General features: G+C 40.1%; 1 protein-coding gene across 1 annotated transcript in view; it reads left to right on the forward strand.

Annotated features, from left to right (window-relative positions):
• The window catches only part of gpr158a (G protein-coupled receptor 158a), a 96776-nt gene extending 71970 nt beyond the window's left edge, over positions 1-24806 (forward strand). Inside the window, exons 6-11 of the mRNA XM_080865152.1 lie at positions 5906-6015; positions 8695-8933; positions 11292-11430; positions 15677-15782; positions 17376-17522; positions 18172-24806. Of these exons, the coding sequence (XP_080721278.1) occupies positions 5906-6015; positions 8695-8933; positions 11292-11430; positions 15677-15782; positions 17376-17522; positions 18172-19998 (2568 nt within the window). The 3' untranslated portion in view covers positions 19999-24806. The remainder of the gene's footprint in view (positions 1-5905; positions 6016-8694; positions 8934-11291; positions 11431-15676; positions 15783-17375; positions 17523-18171) is intronic.
• Positions 24807-25975: the final 1169 nt, after the last annotated feature.

The raw sequence follows: 25975 nt of genomic DNA on the forward strand, positions 1-25975 counted from the left end.
AGTGTATTTTATTTATGTTAGTTCTCTTTTTTAACTTGTAGTTCTAAATTGGAAGATTATTGTGATATTGAAATATAAAAATACAAATATATTCTATTATTTTTTCATCGCTCAAAATAAGCATCACACTTGCGGAAGCCGGTGTACCCGCCGTGCATTTATCGAGACTTTCAACCCCAGGTAGGCCAATTATGGACCTTCGGATCCACATTATGTCAGCAGCTATTCTCCACCGTGAACTATGTTAAAAACAAACACCGCTCACGCCTCACAGATGACAGCTTACAGTCCTGCGTAAAGATAAAAGCCCCGATTTGCAGACGCTGTGCACAGAGGTTCAGGAGCAGAAGTCCCATTGTAAACATATCACGGCAGACCCGACGATGTTTCCATGAACATGCTTTTCAGAATCTCTTTGTTGACCCCTTTTCACACACAGTTGCTGTACGCATACAGCCGGCTGTAGCTTTGCAGCTCACAGCCCGACACACACCAACAACAGCATAGATAGCACAGACGTTAAGGCGGCGAGGCGTGATTGCGGGTGCCGCTCAGGTGCGTCCGCCTCCCCTGCAGCGGCTCTGTAGACCACGCCCCACCACACACATTAACCAGGTAAAATACATATTTAGGCAGAATTTTGCAAATATCTATTTTTCATCTTTTAGCAGCATAGTGCTTTTTTCCAATTATTTTTTAAAAGTCAGGTCAAGGCTCCAAAAGCCCAAAGGCAATATAAGGGTGGCGGCTCACAACAGTTTTTGTTTGCTACATGGATCATTTTAGTTCAGCTGGGTGTCTTTCCTTTGGTTATATTTCTTTAAGAGTTCAAAATGTGTTAATTACATAAATAAAATGTAACTTTCTTTGTAGCACTTCATGGATTTCATAAGCAACACACCTTAGTTGTTCACAAAAAGCATAAAGGTAAAAAACAATATATACAGTGTTATCTTCATTTTAGATGTCAAAAAGTATTTGCGGCTCCCAGTGTTTTCGTTTGCGTGGAAACCGGGTCCAAATGGCTCTTTGGGTGTGAAAGGTTGCTGACCCTTGATCTAGGCGTTTATCCAGCTGGGACATATTCACCTACCTGCCTGAAAGCAAAACAAAACAAAAACTACGTTATCTAAATGTCTTCACTACTAGTTGCAAAATCTGTTGCATGCAAACTGACAGAAGAACTAGCACTTTTTAAAATCTCAAATAGCAATAGGATGAGATTCAAGAAATGAAAAAAGTAAAACTGGAAAGTGGACTGCTCAGCTCAGCTGAAGCCTTTGCTATGTTGTAAGCAAACGACAAGGCAAATGGGGCTGAGATAGAGGCTTGATATTAGTTCATAATTGTCTCCTTGATATTGATGTCCATTAGATAGGTATACTGTACCTCACTTGCATGCATATACACCATACACACACACACATATTCACCAATAACATTTGATCCTTTTCCTTCCCCTCCCCACAACGCTGAATCCAGTATTCCCAGCACTTAACATCGATTATTAATGGAAGGTTTCAAAAGAGAAGGAGGGCAGAAACTGATCTTACTCTTTATACCCACTAACATTAAGAGAAACCTGTCTGAGGATCGGGGCCAGTAACTTCCCAGAAACCTTACTGATGGGAAGTACTGTGCCAGCATAAATTGATTGTGTAATTTCTGCAGATCATCATGAAACCTGAGGGTCATGGTAATGTCTGACAATAGCGACTTATTTTTGCCTTTTGGTCTGAGAATTTTTGAAGACACGTGTGGACAAGTGACCACCTCTGAGGCTGAAAAATGAAGCCAAGTGAGAAGCATCAAAAAGTGCAGTTCCTTAAATGGCCACATGAGGGTGGCTCCAAAAGGAAGTCCTCAAAATGTTGAGCTAGACAGCATTAAACAGCATCAACCACTACCAGTAGTTTTTTTGTTTGTTTTCTTATTTTTAATTGGATAAATCATCCAAAAAGATACTTTAGTAATGGGTGTGACCACTTTGAAAGTTAGTCAAAGGAAGTACGATGAAGCCAGAAGTCATTGAAGTCATTGAACTAGACCTCTCCACCATGTTTGTATCAGCAGCGATCATCAAAATGATTTGGTATTACCTTTTAATGTCTTCATCATCTGTCATTCGAACTGTAGTAAGATGAACACGACACACCATCCATCCATTATCCAATTCACGACTGCAGGAGAGAAGGATGAAAAGGATGTCTTAAATGTTTGTACATATCCATCACTTTTTGTTTCTTGTTGTGAGCCATTAAAATAACCAGAGGTGAGATCGCACCATTAAAAGAGAAGCTCAGACTGCTAAATGTGTAAAAAAAGTTTTTTTATGACAGCTTATTCAGATCATTTAAAGCCAGCCCTCAAGGGAAGAATGTGGCGGATAACACCTCCCCGTTTCCGTCTCATCACAAACAACACCAGTCTTAAAACTGGCACGTGATGGAGATTCAGATGCTATTTGGTAGTTTATCTAAAAGGGAGTCCTGAGCTGTGTTTTCCCATTGTGCATTTTTACTCCTGTTCCTGTGCCCTCTCCTGTCCCCGTGGAGCCAAACGTGCGTCAGCAAGTTGCTCGGCGGCAGCCTGGCTATCTTTTTATCAGCTCCTGTTCCTCTGCTCTTTATTTTGTGAAAAAGGTAACGCATTGAGGAGCAGTCACACATCGTTTAGATATTTATGTTAATCCCACCTGTTAAAAAAAAAGGCTTTTAAAAAACATATTGACAGTAGATATAGTATTAAGCACCTTGTATGTATTGAAAATGAACAGCTCAGCACTCTTTAAGTCTTTATTTCCTCAGCACAACGTTCCTTTTGCAAAATCGAGTCAAACTGTTCATGCTTTGTTTGAATCAGAAGTTTCTCCAGTTGGTCTTCCAGACTCTGTGAGCTGATGAAGATGTGGGCCACCGTTCCTCCCGTGGGGTCCTCTGTGTCCCTTAACTGACTCGAACCTAGTGAGCAAAAATATCCACATGCCTGCGTCTTCGCCGCTGCCTGAGGGAACGTATTAATGCCTCAGCTAATCCGATTAACATTAACAATCCCGCAGGGGAAATCTCTGCACATCTGCAACGGACAGATAATTACGTCGCCTCAGATGTTTGTTTCTTTTTTCTCTCTGTTTGTTCTGGCTCTTTTTATGTCTTTGGAAGACCATCAGCGTTTTTTTACCAGCATGGATGGGCACTGTTTAGCATGCTCAGGTCCTTGTAGAAGAATCTACTCGTGAAGATGTAACATAGGAGGATGCGCTCTGTGTCTCAAGGGCAAGCTTTCACTGCACTTTACTGTTATGACTAATTCAGTTCATGGATTTTCTCTTTGATGTATAAAAGGTAAATTTCTCATGAAAATGACTCTACCAAAATGGTTTCACCTCCCGTAATAGTGGCAGCATCAGTAGTACTACTATTAATTGTACTATAGTTATAATTATTGGAGAAAATAATGCTAATTATTAGAAATTTCTCTACCTGTTTCTTTCTTAGACATTTATTCATTGAGTGTTATATCTGAGACACTATGTGCAGAACATGTCAGTTGTTTTTCATTCCTAATTGCTCTATTATGCAATCATTGTAGTGTAAGGGTTGTTTACTTGTATGCTCGCAACAATATCAAAGCACTGGCTGAACCCTGACGATGTGTGTGAGGCATTTTAGGAGCGAAGCGGTAAGCGTCAGTCACTCATTATGATGTTATCCTGTTAACAGAAGGTTTCTTTCAAAGATTATCTGAGCTGAGTCACTGTTGTTGGAGTTCAAACAATGCACTAAAGAGAGGAATGCGGATTTAAATCCCTAAAGATTGGGAGACTATTCCTGGATGAGTTTCATTCTGCCAGACTGGAAGAGCTAGACATTAAATTCATCAAATCACCAACAACACTGTGATATTCATACCGGCCCTCAATATAGTCTCTTTCATTTTGTTTTTCACTTGAAAATTAAAAATTACACTAAAAAGTAGTGACAACCAATTCCAGCCTGGTCAAAGTTTAGCTCAAACTTTTACCAAAGGTTGGCCAAGCTGAAATAATTATTTATAAATGAGATAGAGCGCTGAATGCACATATAACACACACACACACTGCTTTATCTTGCTCATAAAACGATGTCTGGCAAATCACAAGATTCAAATATAATCAGTGTTTTAAGTAATCTTCTATTGAGTTATTAAATTATTAGCATTATTAATTTATTAGCTTGGTTCCTTTGTGTTATGTGTTTGGTTTGGTTTGATTTTTTTTAATCTTTTAGTGACATTTCTCAAAAGGTTATGGTTGGGGTCAATCCATGTACAATGTGGAGGGAATTTTCAGCCTTGATATGCAGTGTCAACATTGTTCTTGTTATGGTTGTTAATAAAGCTTGTAAGATAATTACAAATGAGTGGTCATACCCTTAAAATGTGTCAAAGGGAAAAATATACAGTGAAAATAATAATAAAATAGTAGTTACTGGATGTAACCGCGAGCTTAAGCTCCTTTACTTACTGGGCTTCACAGGGTGCTGACAATATGGTAAGTCAAGTATGCATATTTAATTTTACGATATGCATATACAGTAACACTGCGTGCATATTTAATAATACTAGAATATTTATAATTTCAGCTATTTGTAGTTATTTTGTTATATTTTATATCTTTGTTATATATTCGTTTAGTTAGTTACTATGCTTTACTGTCTCATAGCAACTGTGAGCACATCATTTCCTCTGGATTTCATTTTTGGTGGTCGTGTCCACTTATTGTTCTGTTTGACACTGCCCCTTCTTGAATAGGTTGTATATCAACATACCTGGACCATAAACCTTCTGAAGTTTTTATTTATTTAGTTATTTTTCCATCAAGGGAACCTGATCATTGGCACATAGTTTTGCCGTACACCAACAAGCTTTTTAAAGTATTGTTCTAAGAAAGCTATCTTATACCTTTTAGTGGAGCAAACCTTTTGTTGTTTCTGCAGCTGTTGTACATATTGTATCTGTTAGGTACTTTTTAGTGCTCAATCAGACTGGAAAAGTGCTCAACAAATGTTACTTTTTCATTATTGAGAAGCAAGCTCAGCAGCTGTTTAGCCATAGTAATTTTAGTACGGTCAAAACTTTTGATCCTTGAGAGTCCTAGAAGTAAGTCCAAGTGTATGCGCTCAACTGATGCCCAGACCTTTTGATCATAGCACATGATCTTCATCAGCAGATGGAGCTGCTCTTTGTAGCATATGAGAAAAAATAAAAATTTGGTGCTCTTTTTTTTTTTTGGCCGACATGAGCAAAAAGGTCCTAGAATTCAAGCAGCATTTGATCTTTTATGTCAACACATTCATGACATCCCTGGAAACACCATCTGCTGACAAAAACCACTATAAAAAAAAAAAAAGTTCACAGCCCCAAAACACACTGAGTTCATCTGCAGCATCGGCGATACACACTGATGGTCACTTTTGCTGTATTTTAAATTCCCTTTGATGGATGAAAGGTGGCAGAGGAAGTAGAAAAGGTTTAGAGAACACAAGCAAAATAGCTTCCTGAGTAGATTCTGTGGTGAAACAAAGCAAGTAACTGATTATAGAGGGACTTAATGTGCGATAGGATGTACAGTAAACTAAACTGCATAAACCCACTCATTCACTTGTGCGACACCAAAGGAGAACAGTTGGAGAAAACCAACATTTAAATAAGATTACTTTACTGTTTATAGAGACATCCACTGAGAGCACAATGAGGCAGCAGCTTCCCACGAATTTAAATGTAATTTCCCAGGGAAAGAGGGCCCATTATCATTTAGATAGAAAAAACACTCACAGTTGGGTGGCTCTTTTATTTATTTATTTATTTATTTTTCAGTTTCTTTTCACGACCTTTGTTGTTTAATGCTTCTTCTGTCCTCTTCCAGGTTGGGATTCTCTACTTTCAGCCCAGTGTTTTCCGTTGCATCCTTCTGCGTTGGGTTCGACTGCTGGGTTTCGCTACCGTCTACGGGATGCTGACTCTTAAGTTGTACAGGTACTTCACCCACAGTTCGACACTGTTATCCATCCCTGGAAGCACTTATCAGATTATATTACACCTGACCTCTTAATCCTTTGATAAAGAGTCCTGTGATGTGTCAAGGCAGCGTGTTTTTCAGCTACTTCATCACCAGGCTATACTGCCTCATTAAGTGGTAAAGTAATTAAGAAAACACGGAGCGCATTGGCCCCAAATGAGCTCCATATTTAACAAAGTCCTGAATGACAGTTGCTGAGAAAAAGACAAAAACAGAACTCAGGGACAGAAAGCATCGCCAGAGGATGCAGTGGAGTGGTGTTGGGGGGGAGTTCTCCAGCTGTGAATAGCTGTTAATGAGACAGGGTGGTCCACTGTATTTAAAGTGACAGTGATGAAATTCTTCATTTGTGGGCCTTTTTTTGTCAGGTGAATCTGTCAAAATGCGCTAATGGAGATACTGATTAAGAGGATGTGGCTAACACGAGCCGGGGCCCAGTTCACCCTTAGAGGTGCAAGTTAACATATTGCACAGATCAATTTTTGATGGGGGGCTCATTAGTGGAGAGAGCAGTGGACACTTCATCAATGTGCGTGAAGGGCAGAGCCTAAGAATAGCTATGCCGGTGATGTGTTTGAGCAGAGTTTAACTCATGTTCCACAGTCTGTGGATTTGGCAGGTGGAATAAGTGCTGCAAATGTGATGGCTAGCAGTTTTTTTCTGCTGCGCTGCTTTGCAGGAAGTCAGGAAAAAGTCTTGACATGTCATTTAATCATACCTCAAGGCACACTTTCTTTTAAACCAAAGCCCTTAAATAAGTTTGCAACATATTAGCATTTTTTAATAAATAGTGTAAAATTTCACCCATTTAGTGAGGTGACAAACAATAAGTTTGCTTTGTTTTTTTCTTTTCTGATCACTCAGCTCTAGGGTTGGGTGATATGTAAAAAATTTCCAACCGACAGTCGTCAGTCCAATAATCGTCGATCGACGATATATTCGCGTATGCGCAGACTTTTTGATGGGCGGAGCAATGTAATCATGCACGGACTGATTTGCTGTTTACAACACAGAAGGCCAAACATGGATGAACTAATTTCCCCAAAGAATTAGGGATGTCAGTGTTAATGTGGTCATCACTATTAAAAATTTTAACGCGCTTAAACCATCTGGAGTGCAGAATGAACAAACTTTGGACAAACTGCCTGAAATGCGTTGACAGAGACATTTCAGGGACTTTGACTCCGTCTGTGCTCCAGATGGGTTAATTGTTAATCGCGTTAGTCGTGATTATGCTGACAGCACTAAAAAAAAGTATAAAGTTGCCAATTTGGGATGAAAGAGGTAAACCTAAGGATGTAACCAAAGCGGTGTGCCGCTTGTGCAGACGTATAGTGTGAACAAAGTACTCAAACACGACTAACTTGCATAAGCGTGTACGTGTCCACCATGCGGCTGAGTATGCAAGGCTATCACCAACTTCTGCAGCTCCATCAACACGCATTTGGGCACAGAATTTAGGAGCGTGCATTTGCTCGCAGATGAAAAAGGGTGCTGTTAAAACAGTGCTATTATTTTTTTTTCTGTTGACTGCTTCTATTAGCTCCATCATTATTAGCAAACTTACTCATGGGCAAATAAATAAATAAATCGACCTTGTAAAAACGATCACCAATGGCCTTAGCCTATCGTCGATAGTTGATATATTCGTCCTATCGCTCAACCCTACTCAGCTCTTTTTGTTATGTTTAGTAAGTTTAAGGCAGATAAACTGTTTTGGTTAAATTTCATGAACTAATATGGTCGAGAAAATCATCGATTCTGAGCATGTTGGAGCCAGTTCACAGGAAATGGTGCTAATAAAGGTAAATTCATCCATATAAAAAAAGTAATATGACGTATACTTCTCATTTTGCAAGAGACAGCATGACTAGACTAATATTTTACATCAGCATCCACCATCACGGTTAATTTTTTGCCAGGCCCACTTTTGATCACAGAGTTGACGTCGGCGTTTTCAGCATGTTTGTTTGGACACAGCAGCACACAATAAAAATCCTTTGAAAGGCTGCAATAGCACAGCAGAGAGTTTCAGTTCAGTGACTGCTATTGGCACAGGTGAGTGAAGTTCGTGTCCAAGGAGGAAGATGGGTCACACACTGACCTAAACACTTTGCATACACCCAAGTAGCATCAACAATTTATAGCCTTAACAGCCTGCGTTGTTTATGTTTTTTGGAATGAAACTTTTCAAGGAAATACATCACTTTCTCTTGCATTTTGATTAAAGTGAAGATTTAAGAATGAGTGGGCCCCTTGGGATTTTCTGGTTTTTAAGTGGGCCGCAGCACTCTTGACTTTGGGATAAAGCTTAATAAGAGTCTATGAAAATTGAAATACTAGTTTTCTGTTAAGTATTTATGTCATATTGTGGAAGCAATATTTTTCCGATACTAATATTGCCATAGACTAATAAACCAGTGTATAAAGCAGCTGTGATGTATTTTTTGCTTAAAGCTTTTGCATGTAGAAGGTTTCAAATTCTAGCAGATATGGGAAATAAAAAGATAAATACACTCAAGGCACACTGAGTGTAGAGGTATTTCCCTCTCATGGATACTCTGTTTACTTGAAATGACGACAGGCTTACATGAAACTTTGTGAAACAGTCTCAATGTGAGCTTCTCCCTCCACAGGGTGCTGAAGGTGTTCCTGTCCCGTACAGCCCAGAGGATCCCCTATATGACCAGCTGGCGAGTGCTACGTCTGCTGGGCATCATTCTGCTCATCGTCTGCTGGTTCCTGGTAGCTTGGACATCTGCTGTCTGTCAGAACCCGGACAGGAAGTTGGCTCTCATCGAGGTGGGCTACACGCCCAATGGGCTGCAGTTCAGCATGTGCCTCCTGGATCGCTGGGACTATATGATGGCTGTTGGTAAGTACCGTTACTGCCCTCTGCCTCTGCAGGGCGCTGTGAGTAGATTTAAGTGTGCTGCACTCTGCATGTGGGTAAGTGTGGTGAGGAAACGTGGGTTACTTGATGGACACGTGAAATTAAGAAGTGATTTGTTAGGCATGATAGCGATGGGAGTTGAAAGTGAGATGAGGGAAGAATGAGTGATGGGGTGAAGCTGGATGATTAAGACAACTCCCTTCCATGTACATTTGGAAATGTTTCCCAAAAGAAGACATTAATCCTCTCTACTGGTGCTACGCTTTTGGATGCTTTCCTGTGTTGTACACAGGAGGGGAAGGGCAACCAGCAGCAGATGAAGACAGATGAGAAATCAAAGATGCTTTGAGAGCAGCATCTCACTTTGAGCAAGTCTGCATGCTGGTGTATGTCTGCTGACTCAGGCTTCATGAGAGAGCGCTGTGGTCGTTTTAGAGTTCTGGGAAAACAGATGGACCCCCAGCCGGGCCGCCATGCTGCGCTACTGTATACTGAGGACACATTTTCATTCTGTTTATTAGGAGGTAAAAATAGGTTGGCAATATGGAAGTGCGGGGCAACTCTGATGCCACCTGAATGCAGCTTATAATTTACACCCACAGAGATGCAATAAATCTTTCAGATTTAGAAATCCACACCTGCATTTGCTCGCAGCAAGAGATATAATTGTAGTATTTTCTGCTCTGCTGTGTTTCTGCGCAGAAACAATCCCATAAAAAATGAACTCCTATCGAATAAAGACGAATTGTTAAGACCCAAGCATGCAGCAAAACTGCACTTTCAGTAGTTGTTATCATGTGCTCGCATGTGCAGAGGTAGAGGACAGTACAGGCACACTGAGATTCTTGTATTAATCTTGTGCAGTCTAACTTTATAAACATGAAAACAGTAAAAAAGCAGTTATCAGCAGTCATGGTAAGAGAACACACTTCTTTTGCACACTCCTCTTCCTCATCCCTCACACAGCCTCTCTTGTAAATCACATGCTGGTGCGAGTTAGTTTCTTGTGACACCCATGGCAAGGTTAAATATCATAGAACACAGAAACACTATAGAAATTAGTACATGAGTAGTGAGTAGTAAGTATTTTTTAAAAATATTGCACCATACAACCTAGAGAGATTTCTTTTTCTTCATGTGATATCATGCGTGCACGTTATTCAACATATTGAATATGATATGCTGCACTAAGAAGCTCATTATGATTGCTTTGGTTGCTAGTAGGTTGCCTTGGTCACCTGTAATTTGCGACGAACAGCTTGGCTGCAAATACTTGCTAACTACTACCCAAGTGATTGTAGTTAGCAAAAGTGCAACGCAAACTGGAAATGGAGAAGGCTCCCCATCAAAGTAGAAGTTTAAAAGGTGCAGCTTTTATTTTGAAGGAAAATGGTCCCAGTTTCACTAGAAGTGTTCATACACAGGGATGAGTTAATGTCATTGGGTTAGCAGTTCTTTGTCTGCAAATCCTCTGTATAATTGGTTTCACAAAGCCCACTCTAAACTGTATGGAGGTTCATGATAGATTACAAAAAAAGAAAGTTATTCTATAGAAGTTATATTCTATAACAGAATATATGGTTAAAAAAAAGAAAGAAAAGGCTTTGAGGTAGCTAAACTTGTGAGTGAAGTCTTTTAGTTGGTAACGTACCAGAAACATTTTTTGTTTAACGCTGTAAAAAAAAAAAAATCAAGTACAAAAAAATGAACAAATCTGCCCATTTTGAAGGATTAATATGCTGGAACTACTGATAAATAATTTACAAATGCTCTGAATAGACCATTAAAAAAGAGTTAGATTTCCCTCGTTGCTCTCACTCGCTATTTTATTTCAAGGAACGGAGAAAACAAATTTATTTCTATTGTTGTCTCGAGTAAATAGTTTTACTTACAAAAATAAAAGTTTGAGATCTAATTATTTAAAAAAAGAAGTCCAACAGACAGGGAGGCGTTTACAGTAATGAGTCACTTTGCAGTGATTGTTGTTCCTATTGTAAGGAAACATGATTCACTTGCCCTCACAGGCAGCAACCTGGCGTGTTTACAGTTGCGGAGCTGGATACCTTGGAAACCTTATGTGAGGCTGCCGCGGAGGTGCACGGGGACTCATTTAATGCCCTGAGAATACAACCACAGCTGTTGCAAATGAGTCTGTCGAGCAGGCCACTTTCCTGTATACGTGTGTTTTACAACCATCTGTGGCAGCTCCATGTGTGCGCTGGAGTGTGAAGTGGCTGGTTGGTTGGTGCCCATGTAAGGAGCGTGTGCCGCATTGAAATGATTTCTTGGCCAGAGCATTCGCTGTGTTTACAGCTTGTTTTTTGTTTTTTCGCTTCCCAGCCGAGTTCCTCTTCCTGCTGTGGGCGGTCTATCTGTGTTACGCCGTGAGGACTGTGCCGTCGGCCTTCCACGAGCCTCGCTACATGGCCATCGCTGTTCATAATGAGCTTGTGCTGTCAGCTATATTCTACATCATCAGGTAAGAGCTCCTCCTCCTAGTGATTTGGCACCATGAGGTTTTTTTTGTTGAATTTAAAAAAAATGCAAATATATTCTATCGTATTATTGCATCGTACCAGAAAATTAGTAAAAGTTATATGAGATAAATAGTTTGTTTATAAGGTCAGTGAACTGCCAACATAGTCTCTTGGTTATAGCACATCGAGTAAGCTAGAATGAATCTTAAGGAAATGACATGACAGAAATCAGAAAGTCTGAAAACCTTCAAACTGCGAACATGTTTTCAATCCCATGAGGTGATTTGATGCAAATTCACACTGGGCAATGCAAACAGAGGCGAAGCCGCATTTGCGCAGGTTAAAAATTTTCAACTCAAATTTGCATCATGTTGCAAAGCAAAAACCCATGATGACAATTAGAAACGGAGCTCCACAGCTCACTTTTATGCAGAGACGGGAAAAATAGATGAAGCCTTGAAGGTGTGCAAAATGGCAAATTTTCCAGCTATCAGTTACATGCCTCCTCATCCTGTTGGTCATTCAATGGTTGGTTGCTTTTGGACAATTCAGCCCTCAGTTGCCTAGGTAACCTTCTAATTTATTTGCCACCCCCTCATATGTCGATCAACATATGTGGGGGTCGCCATTGTTGGTATTTGCTGCATTTGCTCATGCCCACTCACTTCTCCTATTATCGCTTGAAGTTGCTGAACATCTTTGGCATTTTATGTTCTCTGATCACCACATCGCTCCGTGTGTGGACCACCCTTAGCTCAGGGGGAAAGTTTGCTTTGCATTTGGTAGCCAGCAGACCAGCAATAGTACGAAAGACATTAAACATGTAGCCTAATCTAATGGATGAGGATAAAAATTGGCTGTGTAAACAGTGCTTATATTTAGAAACCACCTGAAACTGTTAATTACATTCTTTAATAATCAAATCATATTTTAAATGTCACTCAACAGTGCGGCACTTTGTACTGCAAATCATCATACTCATGATGTCAGATTAGTTTGCCAAGTGTTCCTTTCTTTGCAGGTTAGCATCCACGCGCCTGTGCTGTACTTCATGGCACATTACTCCAGTGATTATACACTAGCTTGTTCTCTCACAGCCTGCATACAACTGTTCATTTTCTAAATCACATACTGCTGTGTAGCATCTGAGAACAGTTAACTATTGCACATGAGTAAAATAGTAATTATTTACTCAACCAGCTGGTATTTGTGGTGCAGACTAGTGAGGGAAAGGTTGTTTAATCAGCTAGAAATTTCTTATATGTTATCAGTACTGCATAAGAACATTTTTGCTTTGTGTAAAGTAGTCAGTCTGTTCAGATTCTTGGTACATATGTACAGACCTGGTATAAACCAGCAGCTCTTCTCAGACACTTTGAGGTTACGGCACAGAATTTAATTATTCTGCTGCATTTTTGGTTCAGGTTGTTTGTGGTAATGGCAGGAAAGGTACTGCCCTCTTCTGGAAATGGGCAGCAGCAGCTCAAATAATTTAAAGCTACAGAGAGTTGAAGAGAAGAGGGCTGAAACCGAGCAAAATCAATTTATTTAACAAAAATAACCCAAAATGCAAACCAAGAATACAGTGGTGTGATAGAAAAATCTGTGAGGTGTCTTGATTGATTGATTGAATCTTTATTTTGAACATGTTGAAAAAGTACAACAAAATAGAATTAAAAGAGACAAATGAACAAAGCAAAACAAAAGGAAAACGAGCAACCACAACTCCAAATAACGTTCATGTTCAAAAAGGAGCAGGAAGAAGCATAAGCTTGTCTTGAAATGAAACTGGGAAGGCTCTACTCTGGGGTCCAGTGAGACTTGTTAAAGGTGGACATTTAAGTATCAGCAGATACGCAGGTACACCTGTGCTGTTTGCACAGTCAGGCTGTGTTTTCTGACTCATCACAGACAGTTTTTTGCAGTAAACTCCCCCACCTGTGCTATACTGTAAGAAGCCTACAGCTTACATCATCTGTTATAATGCTATATCCAAACTGAAAACTTTTTAAACTGATTTTCTATTTATTTATGTAATAAATTTGTCTAGAATTTTTACCAAAACACTTTGAGCATCACAAATTATATTCTGTTATACCCCATACAATACTGAATTTAGAGATTCTTTGGGTAATAATCCTCTGTCTTGAAATACGCTCCAACTTTTATTTTATGACTAACACTGATGATAACTGACAGTAACATAACTGACAGGATCAGTTAAAAGAAAAAGAGACACTTTTATTTAAGATAAAGAAGTGGGTTTTTTTGTTTGTTTTGTCTGTTTTATTTGGATGGCAGTCTGTGTCACTTTTGCCTCACAGCTAAAAGGTGTTGGGTTCAAATCCAGCTCAGGACCTTTCTGTGTGCACACGTAAATGGAATAATAAAGGAAACAAAAGCAAAGTCCAAGTTTAACAAACACAAAAATCAGAACCTTAACACTGGAATAACAGTAAGGCTCGAATCCACCCACATAGCGCTCTAAGCATAGTTACTAATAGATACATTGTGTTCAGCATGCAAATGTTGTCACTTAAATTTGCAAAATTCCCAGTACGTACTGGCTCCATATTTAATATCATAGTCTGTCTTCAGGTTGTCATTTTGATGTTTATATCCTCCAGTAGATCGCCTGATTTCCGTGTACGCTAGCTCAACTGTTCTGTTCAGCTCGTAGTTAATTTTGATCATAGTGAAATCAGCCCTCTCCCTCCAGTCTACACGTCAAGTAGCTGCAATGTGCAGTTTTAATAAATGAGATGTTTCAGCTGACACTGCCACAGCCGCTCCTAGCTCGAGCCGCCCTAATTGAGAGCTCAGCTACATCACATTATTCACTAATGAACCATGTCAGGGTGATTTTTTTTTTCTAAGACAGCATCAATTACTTGAACTATTGGTAGCTTTATTATCGTTCATTACCAATAAATTGTGCATGATCGATAGTTTACTGGAAGAAATGCGAGTTTTTAAGTGTTCTGATGTCTTTTTGAACATCTGGCTCTTGTGATTGCTTGGCCAGTTCTTTTAACGAGCCTCTCGAGCATTGTTGTGAGGCTTTCCTCTGCAGAAAATGGCCAGATGAGGTCCTTAATAAACTGGAGAACTGCCTGGTGTGGTGGGTTAATTCCGTCTGGTTGCCACCTGGGGCTCCAGTGTGCACCGGGGCTAGTTAAAGGCAACCGCCATCCATTTATGTTGCATGAAGAACCTGCTATTTGATCCCATAGTGACCAGTTAAAGCTCAGGCTTCCGTGTTGGCTGTGGTCATCTTCAGGTATAAGCCAGGTCCAGGTAAATGGGATGCTGGAATGAAACCGCTGGAGTCGTAGGAGTGGTGGAGATCGCTCAGTGAAATGCTGCTGGCTGAGAGGAAACAGCATGCCAGAGTTATTAAATCCTCATCTGCACACAAACTCATCACAAAACACGAAGGAGAGAAGACTTCAAAGCTTCGAGACATTTCATATGCTGGACGTTTGCCTTCATTCATGCCTCACAGCTATTACCACAGTAACTGTTTGTTAATTAGCCATTTGCCAACCTCAGCAGCGTAATGAGCCTGCTACATGACATTTGCTTGTTAGAGGCTCTCCAGTGGTGGAATTAGCATCTAACAAGACATGCCTTCATATCCTTAGTGCACACGAGGTCTCACTGTGCTGAAAGCCTGTTAGTTCGTTCTAAATAACAGGCTGGAGCTACTCCTCTCACCACTGTTGTTTCAGATGGTAATTATCTTATTTTCCTCCAACTGCTGCAGCACAGCTAGCCTAGTGTGTTCCCGTCTGATGTACACATAGACTGAATCTTTTGACCAGATGAAGGTCACTCCTTTTTATTGTGAATCCAATTGAGCGGATGAGGAAAATATTGTGTCCTTGCTGGCACGAGGATCACCCAAGTAGAACACTGCAGGAGTGCATTTGACGACTAGACAGACACTGCTGCTAAATCTGCTGCACTGGTGGTAGCTTTCTCTCCCACATCCATCTGTATCCAAGAGCTTTGATGCAGGTTTCACTTCAGTTAGTGAATGAAAACTTTAAAGTTGATGAACTATAATAAAGACGTGTCTTTGTGTCCAAATACTTTCCTGGTTTATGTGATGAGATTTAGCAGGTTGAATAGTGATGCTGAACAGCTTTATAGATATCAGAATATAAGAAACTGAAATCCTATCGGCAGTCAATGAAATTGACTAACATCAGCTTCACATCTGGATGTCTGTCTTTATTTTTACAGGTTCACTCTCGCTCCTGAGCTGCATCCAGACTGGATGCTGCTCCTGTTCTTCACCCACACTCACCTAACTGTCACTGTCACCCTGGGTCTTCTACTCATTCCTAAGGTAACCATTTCAATGTATGCAATACATTCACAAATGTATGGAAAAGATGGGTGTAGTATCTAATTGAATTTAAGTTTATTTATATAACGTCAAATCCCAACAACAGTCGCCTCATGACGCTTTATATTGCAAAGTAAAGACCCTACAATAATAATTGTAGTTTGTGAACCATCACTGTGAGACCTCAGTTTCAGAAGCTCTGAATCACAAGCACCCCTCCATGCTCACAGTGTAGCAACTTGTATAGATTTAGTCTATGAGGTTGCCCTAAAAAAGTCGCTAGAGTGAAAAAGTATATTCACCAACCAGGTAGTGAGTAGTTACTGGAGGTTATTTTACTTTTTACTTTGTGTTGTAATAAAAACCTGCTTGTGATTGCTTTGGTCGCTAACAGATTGCCATAGATGAGTCAGTGTCTTGCATGCAAACTGTGGTCAATTTTGGCAAACTGCTAGCGACCAATGAAATCGCAAGGTTTTTGGTGCAGCAACCACTCGGCAACCAGCTGGGGTATATGCATTTTTCCAAAGGTTGCTATGGAGTCGCTGACTGGTCTCTTGACTTATGTGACTGGGGCCTAAAATAGTGTGTACTCATAGAACAAATCAGCAGTAAGCACTCTGAGTATCTGTTGGGCTTATTTCCAGTTTTAGATGTCATGCTCCCTAGGTCAGTTAGCCTTAAAGTTCTTATTAATTCAAGTTTAAGCTCCAAAAAGTGTTGGGGGTGATTTATGTCTGAGGGATAGCAGCAGCAAGAGTGACAGGGAAGGTTTACAAAACAGTAGTGAGAATGCTATGATGTATGTTTCATGGCATTGACATTGGCACTGACAAAAACAGGAGGCAGAGCTGGAGATGTTGAGACTTTCATTGGGACATAATTAGAAATGACTACATCAGACAGACAGCTCAAGTTGAGCAGTTTGGAGACAAAGTTAGAGGTTTGTGCAGAGGAGAAATAGTGGATTATTGGATGGTGAACATGGATCTGGCAGTCAGGAAATGCAGAGGGGTGATGTGATAGAGGAGGACACTAGAAATAGGGTCCACAATTCCCTGTGGACACCCCTAAGGGAAGGAAAGAAGAAGAAGAATCTGTGCAGCACTTAAGTTTCATTTAAATGTTCTACTGTATATGAGTAAATTGCCTTAACTTGGCCATTCAACTTGCCCCCACTGGCCCAGATTTAAAGCACTTCTCCATTGGCTTCACCTTTCATATGTAGCCTGTGCTTACATGCTGCTTTACTTGTAATTTAGCTCCTTTGGTATTCGATGCTGTCCAGGATTTAGGCATTTCCAATTTAAGATATTGTTATTATTGTTGTTTTTATTTTTACTTTTTATTTTATTAATTATCTTTCATGGTGGTCTTTATTTTCATCAGTAAAATATAATGTTTTATATTTGCTATATAGACACGTAAATACATAGTAATGCACTAAAGAACTGTTTCCATCTTCTTAAATAATGTTAGGTTAAGTAAGTAAGCTATATATGTATATTGTGATTTCTGCATTGTTTGCTTTTCCTTGCTTAAGAAATGTAATGGAAACAATCAGTGTTGACCAATTTTACCGCCCTCCATCAGTTCCTGTTTGCTGGCACCCACACGAGAGATGATATCGCGTCTGAGGCCTATGAGGACGAGTTGGACATGGGTCGCTCTGGATCGTACCTCAACAGCAGCATAACGTCAGCATGGAGCGAGCACAGCCTGGACCCTGAGGACATCAGGGTGAGGGGTGTTTCCACCAACTTTTACATTTCCATTGTGCACCTTTTGAATCCTCCAAAAATACTGAGCCATGGCAGTTTTTTATTGCAGACACCAGACGAAATGGGCCATCTCAATTCTATTAATGGCTGTGGCATAAGGTCTTGCGACAGCCTTTGGGAAAAACGTGCCAACGTGAGCAGAGATATCTGTTTGTCTGTTAGAGCTGAAGAAGTCTCTCTACCAAAATATTTGGGTACCTTAAGCCTATAATGTAGAAGAGGGGGTTTTATGGTGACATCCGGTGTTTGAGAGCATTCACTGTCACGGAGGGAAATGCAGATTGAAATCCAACTGATTCAGGATCTGAGCTTAGAGGCTGTTTCAGACCTAACACTAAAAGACACTCCGTTTTCTTATTTGATGCTGTCCTAAACTGTCCCGTCTTTGCTTTTTTTCAGCATGTGATACTCTGTAATGCATTATTTAAAAACTGTTTGTAGTCATGTGTCATTAAGTAGTACTGCATGCTTTCTGTGCAGCAGATTGTGTGCTTTTCTGTAGCAGTGTTTGAGCGCGACCTTTGTTTGTTTGTTTTCTTTATTTAGCCAGGTTAATGTCTTTAAAAAAAGACTTATAACTTTGTATCTGTCTTATCATTGATGTGTAGGAAGAGCTGAAGAAACTGTACTCCCAGTTGGAGATTTACAAAAGGAAGAAGATGCTAGCAAACAACCCTCATCTCCAGAAAAAGCGAAGCTCTAAGAAAGGGTTAGGTCGCTCGCTGATGAGGCGCATCACAGAGATTCCCGAGTCTGTGCATCGCCAGTGCAGCCGTGAAGAGAAGGAGGCGGGAGAGCATGGCAGCAATCGTAACAGCATCTCCATGCTGAAGAAAACCCCCTTGGATACGACTCACCCAGCAAAACCAGCGAAGGAAGAGACACTGAAGAACAAGGTGTTCTCCCTGAAGAAGTCACACAGTAGCTATGATCACGTCCGGGACCAGAATGAGGACTCCAGCAGCACTGTAAATGATAAGATTGATGAGAACACAGCTGAAGGGTCCCTCCTGGATACACTTATGGGCAAGAAGCTGGTCAAGAAGACATCCAGTGAGAACATAAACGCCCCCAGTGAATCTACAGAATCAGTTCCCTTGGTATGCAAGTCAGCAAGCGCCCATAATCTCTCTGCAGACAAGAAACCAATTCATCCTAGAGCCTCCATGCTGCAGAAGTCCCTCAGTGTCATTGCTAGTGCCAAAGAGAAGACTTTGGGCTTGACTGGAAAGACCCAGGGTACAGAGGAAAGCAATAAGAAGAGTCAGCCAAAGAGCAAAGACACAAAGGCAAATGTAGAGCCAGAAAATGAATGCCAACCCAAGATGATTATCAGCCAGTCAGTCGAGTACAAACAAAGCACCACAAAAGGCATAATCATGAAACAGCCAGTTAGTGGCAGCCAACCGACAATCTGCTCCGACCCCATTAAGGGAAAAGACCTCTATGATCTCTCAGAAGTATGCCCCTGGGAGGTGGAAGATCTCCCAACTCCATCTGAAAATAAGGTTCAAAAGCATGTATCTATTGCACCAAAGGAAACCACAACTGTTCATGGAGGTAGCACGAAAGGAGCCAAGTCTCAGAAGCAGAAAGGTTCTGATCATTCTCCATCCAGTGGCAGGCACCCAAAGGAGATTCAGAGGTCATCGGCTATTCGAGCAGAGGTGTGCCCATGGGAAGACAGAGGTGAGATTCAAGCCAGTCAAGCGGAACCATCGAAGCAATCGATGTCTCAGTCTAAAGCCCAGCAGCCTCCCTCTTCAGTTGAAAGCTCCAGAACACATCGGGCAGATGTTTGTCCCTGGGACTTCGAAGAGCTGAAAAAACCAACAGAGTCAGCTCACTCACCAGACGTGACAAAGCAGAAAAAGGGAACCTCTCCAATGGATGTGAGAGATCCACCTAAAGGATCACTCCAGCCACTAATATCAAAAGTCGACGTCTGTCCATGGGAATTCGACAACAGTGCAGCTGCTCCAAATTCAGAGAGGATACCCAGCCCCTCACAAGCACCCAAAACCAAGGAGTCCCCTTCTAAAAAGAAAGGGCCCCCTTTCACAAGAACAGTTGACCAAGAAAAATCAAAAGACACTGATGATGAGAAAAGCAGAACAAAGGTGAAGGACAAGAGTAAATCTTCAGAGAAACATGTCGGCCAGCAAAAAATGGCCGAGGTCTGCCCGTGGGATGTAGAGAGTCACCAGGAAATGCTGCTGGTAGAAAAAAGGAAAAGCGCTAATGTTGGAGCAGCCAAAGAAAAGCAGGCGGAAGTCTGTCCGTGGGATTTTGAGGAAAAAACGGATACAGACAAAAGTTCTTCTGCAGTGAAACAGAGCAAACCAACTCCTAAAGGGGGGCCTGTAGGTGCTGCTAAAAAGGCAGATGTTTGTCCCTGGGACTTTGAGGATAGTACGTCGAGCAAGAAAGCATGACACTCAACCTTAATGGACCACTGATATATTATAATTATTGATGTATACTTTTTTTCCACTTTGAAATCGTTAAATATCACCTTTTACTATTAGTACGGTGACTTGGAAGCAAAGTTGATCCACAAGTTGCCTTCCTTTCCAAGGTTTTGTTCCTGTTTTATCTATTTTGGAAAAAAGTGAAATCTACAAAAAAAAAAAGTCATGATGAGCATTCCAGATTATTACAGGGCACTCCTGAAGAGAAATTGTAGACTAATTATGCAACTTTTAATTCAGTCTTTTCACTTCATAAGCAATGTTAAACATCCATGTTCACCATGTCAGCTGTTCTTACTTTTTTTTTGCTATGATTAGTTCTTGGACGAGACTGTAGAGACAAATATTGATGTGTATAAACAAGAAAGTATAAAATTAAGGTTGAATTGCATAACAGGGAAAGTGAAAGCCAAAGAACAAGTGAACAGTTGCAAAGAGGGATGCAGGTCTCGAAGCTCTAAAGTTAATTTATTAGTTTTTGTCCTTGGCGTAGGAAAGAAATCAGTCTATAGCACTTTAGCCAATTTCACAAATTAAGAACTGAGGACAGGTTATGTCCAACTTGTACATTTTGTCTTCTTATTTTCAACCACATGGCATGATATCACACACGATATAACACACTGACCAAACTCAGACATGTTTTGTTTGTTTGTTTTTTGTTTAGATCTATTTAATTGTAGTTCTCAGCAGATTAAAATGCTTCCAAGTCTGCGGAGATGTACTGTATGTGCCTATCTAACTAGCATTGTCTTGTATCAGTCTGAAGAGAAGCGAGTGTCTTCTTCTTCAGCATTTTGTGATGGTGAATTATATAAACAGCATGCACAGCCAGGTATCGAGAGTAGATGAAGCCTACCGGTTTGTCTACTAAAACAGTTAATGTGTTGGCAAATGTATAATGTTGTTTTCAGTTCACTTTTTTGAGACCCTGTTTTATAGTTTCAAAAGCTAAAGGGTGATATTTGAGAGCAGCGTTAACATGAATGTGTCAGATATGTTCACATATGTCAAAAGTAGTGACGGAAAAGTTATTTGCACCAGCTTTGTGTATGAATCCAGCTTGGATCTTCGTCTTGCACCAAATGTGAGTAAGTGTGTGCCTGAGGATGCAATATTTAAAGGACAAATGAGATGCAGAAAAATTTGCAGAAGATCTGTTCTTGCCTTTGTGTTTACCATCCTACTGCCTCAATGTAAAAAAAAGGAAAGCAACTTCTCTTACACAATAACAGAAGCATTCTGGGTAATTAAAACTTGGGTTCTGTCTAGTAGTTGTGGCCACTAAAATTTGCCAGATAGTCCCACAGGTTTTTAAGGAGACTTCTGGCTTAGCTAAAACTGTCTGGAAGTTATTACTTAGTCTGGATAATCATCCATCAAAATTAAACAAATTAACATGCTATGCATCTGTAGATTATAGTCTAATGTAATGGCCTAAAAGCAAAAGACACCCTGTTTGAAAATGAAGGAGACACTAATCGCTTTTGGGTCATGTCAGCAAGGGCAGTTAGCATAAATATCGAAAATGTGGAGATCCATGCTGTAGCAACAGAAAGTAACCTTTAGTTAAAGAAATGAGCTGCCTGAAATGCTGCTGTGCCTCTGGGACCTCGTTTTTCATAGACATAGCTACTTTTTCTGGATCTTGCAGCGATAGATGACTTTGTTAGCTACACTTGTGTGCTACACTGCACTTGAGCCCACTATGTTTAAGTCAGTCAATCCCTTGAGAATATTGAAAATGCCCAACTTTACAGTGTGCGAGTGATCTGACAAATATTATAGATTATGATGCATTTCAATGTACTAAGAGTCTATGCAAGAGGTCTGTACAACAGTTGTAATGAGTGTGAGTGCTGGTATGTTTTTGTTTACACTCAACTGTTCACTGTTCATTAGCGCAAATCTTGACTTAGTCAGTCACATGGTCATGGTCAAAAAGACCTGCTAATAGGGAAGTTTAGAATGGGAAAAATCTGTGATTTAAGTGACTGAACGTAGTATGATTGTGGTTGTCAGATGAGCTGGGATGAATATTTCAGAAACTGCTGATTTGTTTATATTTTCTCATATTCCCACTCTAGAGTTTACAGAGAATGGTCCAAAAACAGAGAAAAATATCCGGTGAATGGCAGTTCTCTGGGCAAAAATGACATTTTTGATGTGAGAAGTCGGAGGAGAATGGCCAAACTACTTGGAATTGATAGGAAAGAAAGAAAAATACTTATAACCACTTGTTACAAGCAACGTATGCAGAAGAGCATCTCTTAACCTTGAAGCCAATGACCTATAGCTGGAGAAGCCTGTCCTAGATGCTATTTCTGTCAGCTAAGAACAAGAAACTGAGCCTATTTCACATTGACTCACCAGAACTGGACAATAGAAGACTGGAAAAATATTCCCTCTGGTCTAAGAAGCCTCAATTTCTGCTCCAACATTTGCATGGTAGAGTTAGAAGCTGGAGTTAACAACACAAAAGCATGGTTCAACTCTGTATCAGTGGTTCAGGGTGATGCTGGTGGTGTTGTAATAGCTTGGGGGATGTAGGCCTCTAATACAAATTCATCACCGTTTAAATGCCACAGCCTACCCCAGTATTGTTGCTGATCCTTTTATGATCACAGCGTACCCATTGTCCGATAGCTGCTCCCCGTAGGCTAACGCAAACCTCAAATCATCTCAAATGGTTTCTTGAACATTACGTTAAGTTCACTGTACTCAAATGGCCTCCACCAAACCTTAATCCAATAGCGCACCTTCCAGTGGTGAGATTCACATTATGGATCTACAGCAACTGTGTGATCATGCCACTATGAACCAAAGTCTCTGAAGAATATTTCCAGGACTTTGCTCGCTAGTACCAGGTTGGGTTAGTTAAGGTAAGTTGATGACTTATACCTTCATCCTCACTTCCACATGTGGTTCTTTCTGGCTCCAAAAAATAGAAGAAATCCCAACAGCAGCCGAAATGCCAAACTCAACTCTTCATCAGTGATGTCATGTTGTTCACATCCATCTTTTATTTACTTATATAGTGTTTCAAAGTTTATGGTCTAGTGCAGATTAAGCATCAAGTCTGAAATCTGCAATGTAGGAAACTCTGGACACAGACAGGGATGAATGAAGGTTCATCAAGTATGATCCTATCTAAATGATAGAAACAGTGGCCATAACTTCCAAAATAAAATCCAAGTTTTTATTAACTGGATAAAGGAACTGTCATTGAATGATGTGAAATACTGACAATAGTGTGACCTTTTATATTTAAAGGTTAAGCACTGCTGCAGTTTTTCTTTGCATCTCCATATTAGGCGTCATTTCAACTTAAATACAAATCAGACTGAACCCCCATTTGTTTATCAACCTAATAAGTTCATAATTAAACTTAGCATGGTAGTTATCAAATAATAATCTGACTAAATCTTTTAAAGGTTTTGAGATGTGCCGTGTTTTGTATCAAAATGTCTAAATAGTCACCATAAACTATCAAAGTGAAAAAAATACCCGCATTTATATTTGCAGTTGTGTGTCAGTAAAGCATCCACAGTGCATTGTGGTATCTTGTGAGAATTACTGATTGTAATTGTCTGTGTTCATGTCAATTTCCTCAGAACCCATTAGGGGTTGGTAATGACTATGATTCAGGCCAGTACCCATCGGTGAGTTTTCTTGAATTACTAAATTTCTTTGGCACAACTCAAATGAAAACAATCCAGCAACTGATATCATTTTCTGAGAATTACCTCCACCTCCAGCCTGTGGGAGGTGTCAGAGAGCACTGATTGATTGCAATCCTTTGATGGATCCTTGTGATCTTTATGAACCAGATGTTAAGCATCATCTATCATCTGAGTCAGGATTTTATTGCATGAGTACAGCGACATTTGAAAAGCCCCTTCTTTATTTAAACCTAACTTTGGAGTCACTGCCATTTTCACTGAACTCGGGAGAAGAATAACCTGCTGCCTCTTTTACTGTCACTGTAGGAAAGTTATTTCAAAATGGAAAGATGTGTTTGTTTTCATATTTCAAAGTGAAATGGAGCGAATAGAGGCTCCATGATTTTGGTTGAATTTAATCCCAAAAAGAAAAAGAACCAAAAACAAGCAATATGTTAGCATTTTTAACAACAGAAGGAATTTTTATGGTGTCATTTATGTTGATTTTAAAACTAAACCCCAAAAAATGACAGTGCAACATCCCAGCACTAAATGAAGTCACTGTTTTATGTAACTTTGAGTCTACTTTTTTAATTTACAATAGCGTGCTTGCTGCAGGAATTCTCAGTTCTGCCAGTCCATAGCTGTATGCGTATTAAACAGTGTGATACATAACCAAGTGTTTGTTACTGTCCGTCTCTCTGGAATTCATCAATGAGTCTGTGAGTATTTGAACCTCAGCCATTTACTCGGGTGTGAAAATCCAAGATCATTGTTCTTGTACCACGCCGTGTCCCGTAGCTTCTTTGTCCTCCAATTGGGTCGTCTCTACCATGGTGCATTTTTGTTGGTTAGCTGCTTTCATTTAAACCTGACTTCTATTTCTTGTGACCAAACAAAGTCACACAAAGGCAAATACAACTACTACTATCGCTACTACTACTACTACTCAACGCTGTAACGTCGTAAATCTTGCTCTTGTGGCTTCTGCATGAATTCAAGAAATTAGTAGGACCGATGTTTCACTGCCCTTGATAGAACAAAAAAATAAATAAAGAAAAGAAAAAATTGATCTTTTATGGACTGTTACAAGTTGTATAGTGAGTGATACTGTCTCTAACCCACTGTATTGTGCTTGTTATAACTATTGCTCTATGACAAGCTTATAGCATCAATATATGGGAATATTTGGTAGATTTATATTGTGTTATATTGTGATAGCATGTACATAAAAGATACCTCCTCTGCAATAAATATTTATATGAAAATTAACTGTGCGTTCTCCTCTGTTTCCACTACAATGCTTCAGATCCTACAGGAAGACAGTCCCGTGATGCATTTCTGCTTATAATCATGCCTGTCTCAGATTGATTTGCTTATTCTTTGTGCAGACATACAGTTGGAGAAAGTCCAGCATTTAACGACCTTGTGCATCATAACCACTTTAGAGTATGTGCTTCTTGGCGACTGCCCTGAAATGCTTTTATGGCTCATTGTGGTCTTTTTGGATGAAGATCAATGGACATTCTCTACACGAAGCAGGACACAGAAGATTATATCAAATGCTGACTCCAGACCCCTGAAGAAAAACTGAGTGCTGTTATTTTCCTATTCTGAGATAATTATCCGCCAAGGTGAAATTATTTCATACCCAAGCCAAAGGGAAAACCTGCTCTGTTAATACTGTTTAAAGTAGTGCTGTCAATAGATTAAAAAAAATTAACTAACTAATCTCACAATTTTCTGTTATTAATTGCGATTAATCTCAATTACTTTATTAATAGCCTGGCTCCAATTACATTTTTTTATTCTTTATATTTTAAGTAATTATCGTTGTTCACCGAAGTCCAGTGGTCTCCGGTGAGAGCGACATTCCTTACTTGCACAAGCTTGCTGGACTGCTGAGCCCTCTGGTCCCCATACAAAGTGTGCAGTCTCGACACAATGGTTCCTCTCGAGGGCAGATTGTAACACTCATCTCCTGATGCAGCACGAATGACTTCTCTCAGTCCATCATCTTCTACTATGCTAACTGGTCGGCAGTTTTTAGCTATCCAAACAACCAAGGAATTGGTTACCTTTTCTCTCACATTTTTTGTTATTCGTCCACAAGCACCATACTCCTGAAGCGTAGACTGGCGAGGTCCCGTAGAGGTGGATTCAGTTGGGTGTTTTGCTCTCAGGTGATACGCCAGTGATGAACTGCTTCTGTGGTACTTGAATTCAGCGTTGCAAATTGTGCATCTTACTCTCGTTTTGTCCAACAAGCCATCAGGCAA

The sequence above is a fragment of the Rhamphochromis sp. 'chilingali' genome (assembly GCF_963969265.1).
Source record: "Rhamphochromis sp. 'chilingali' genome assembly, chromosome: 18".
NCBI lineage: Eukaryota > Metazoa > Chordata > Actinopteri > Cichliformes > Cichlidae > Rhamphochromis > Rhamphochromis sp. 'chilingali'.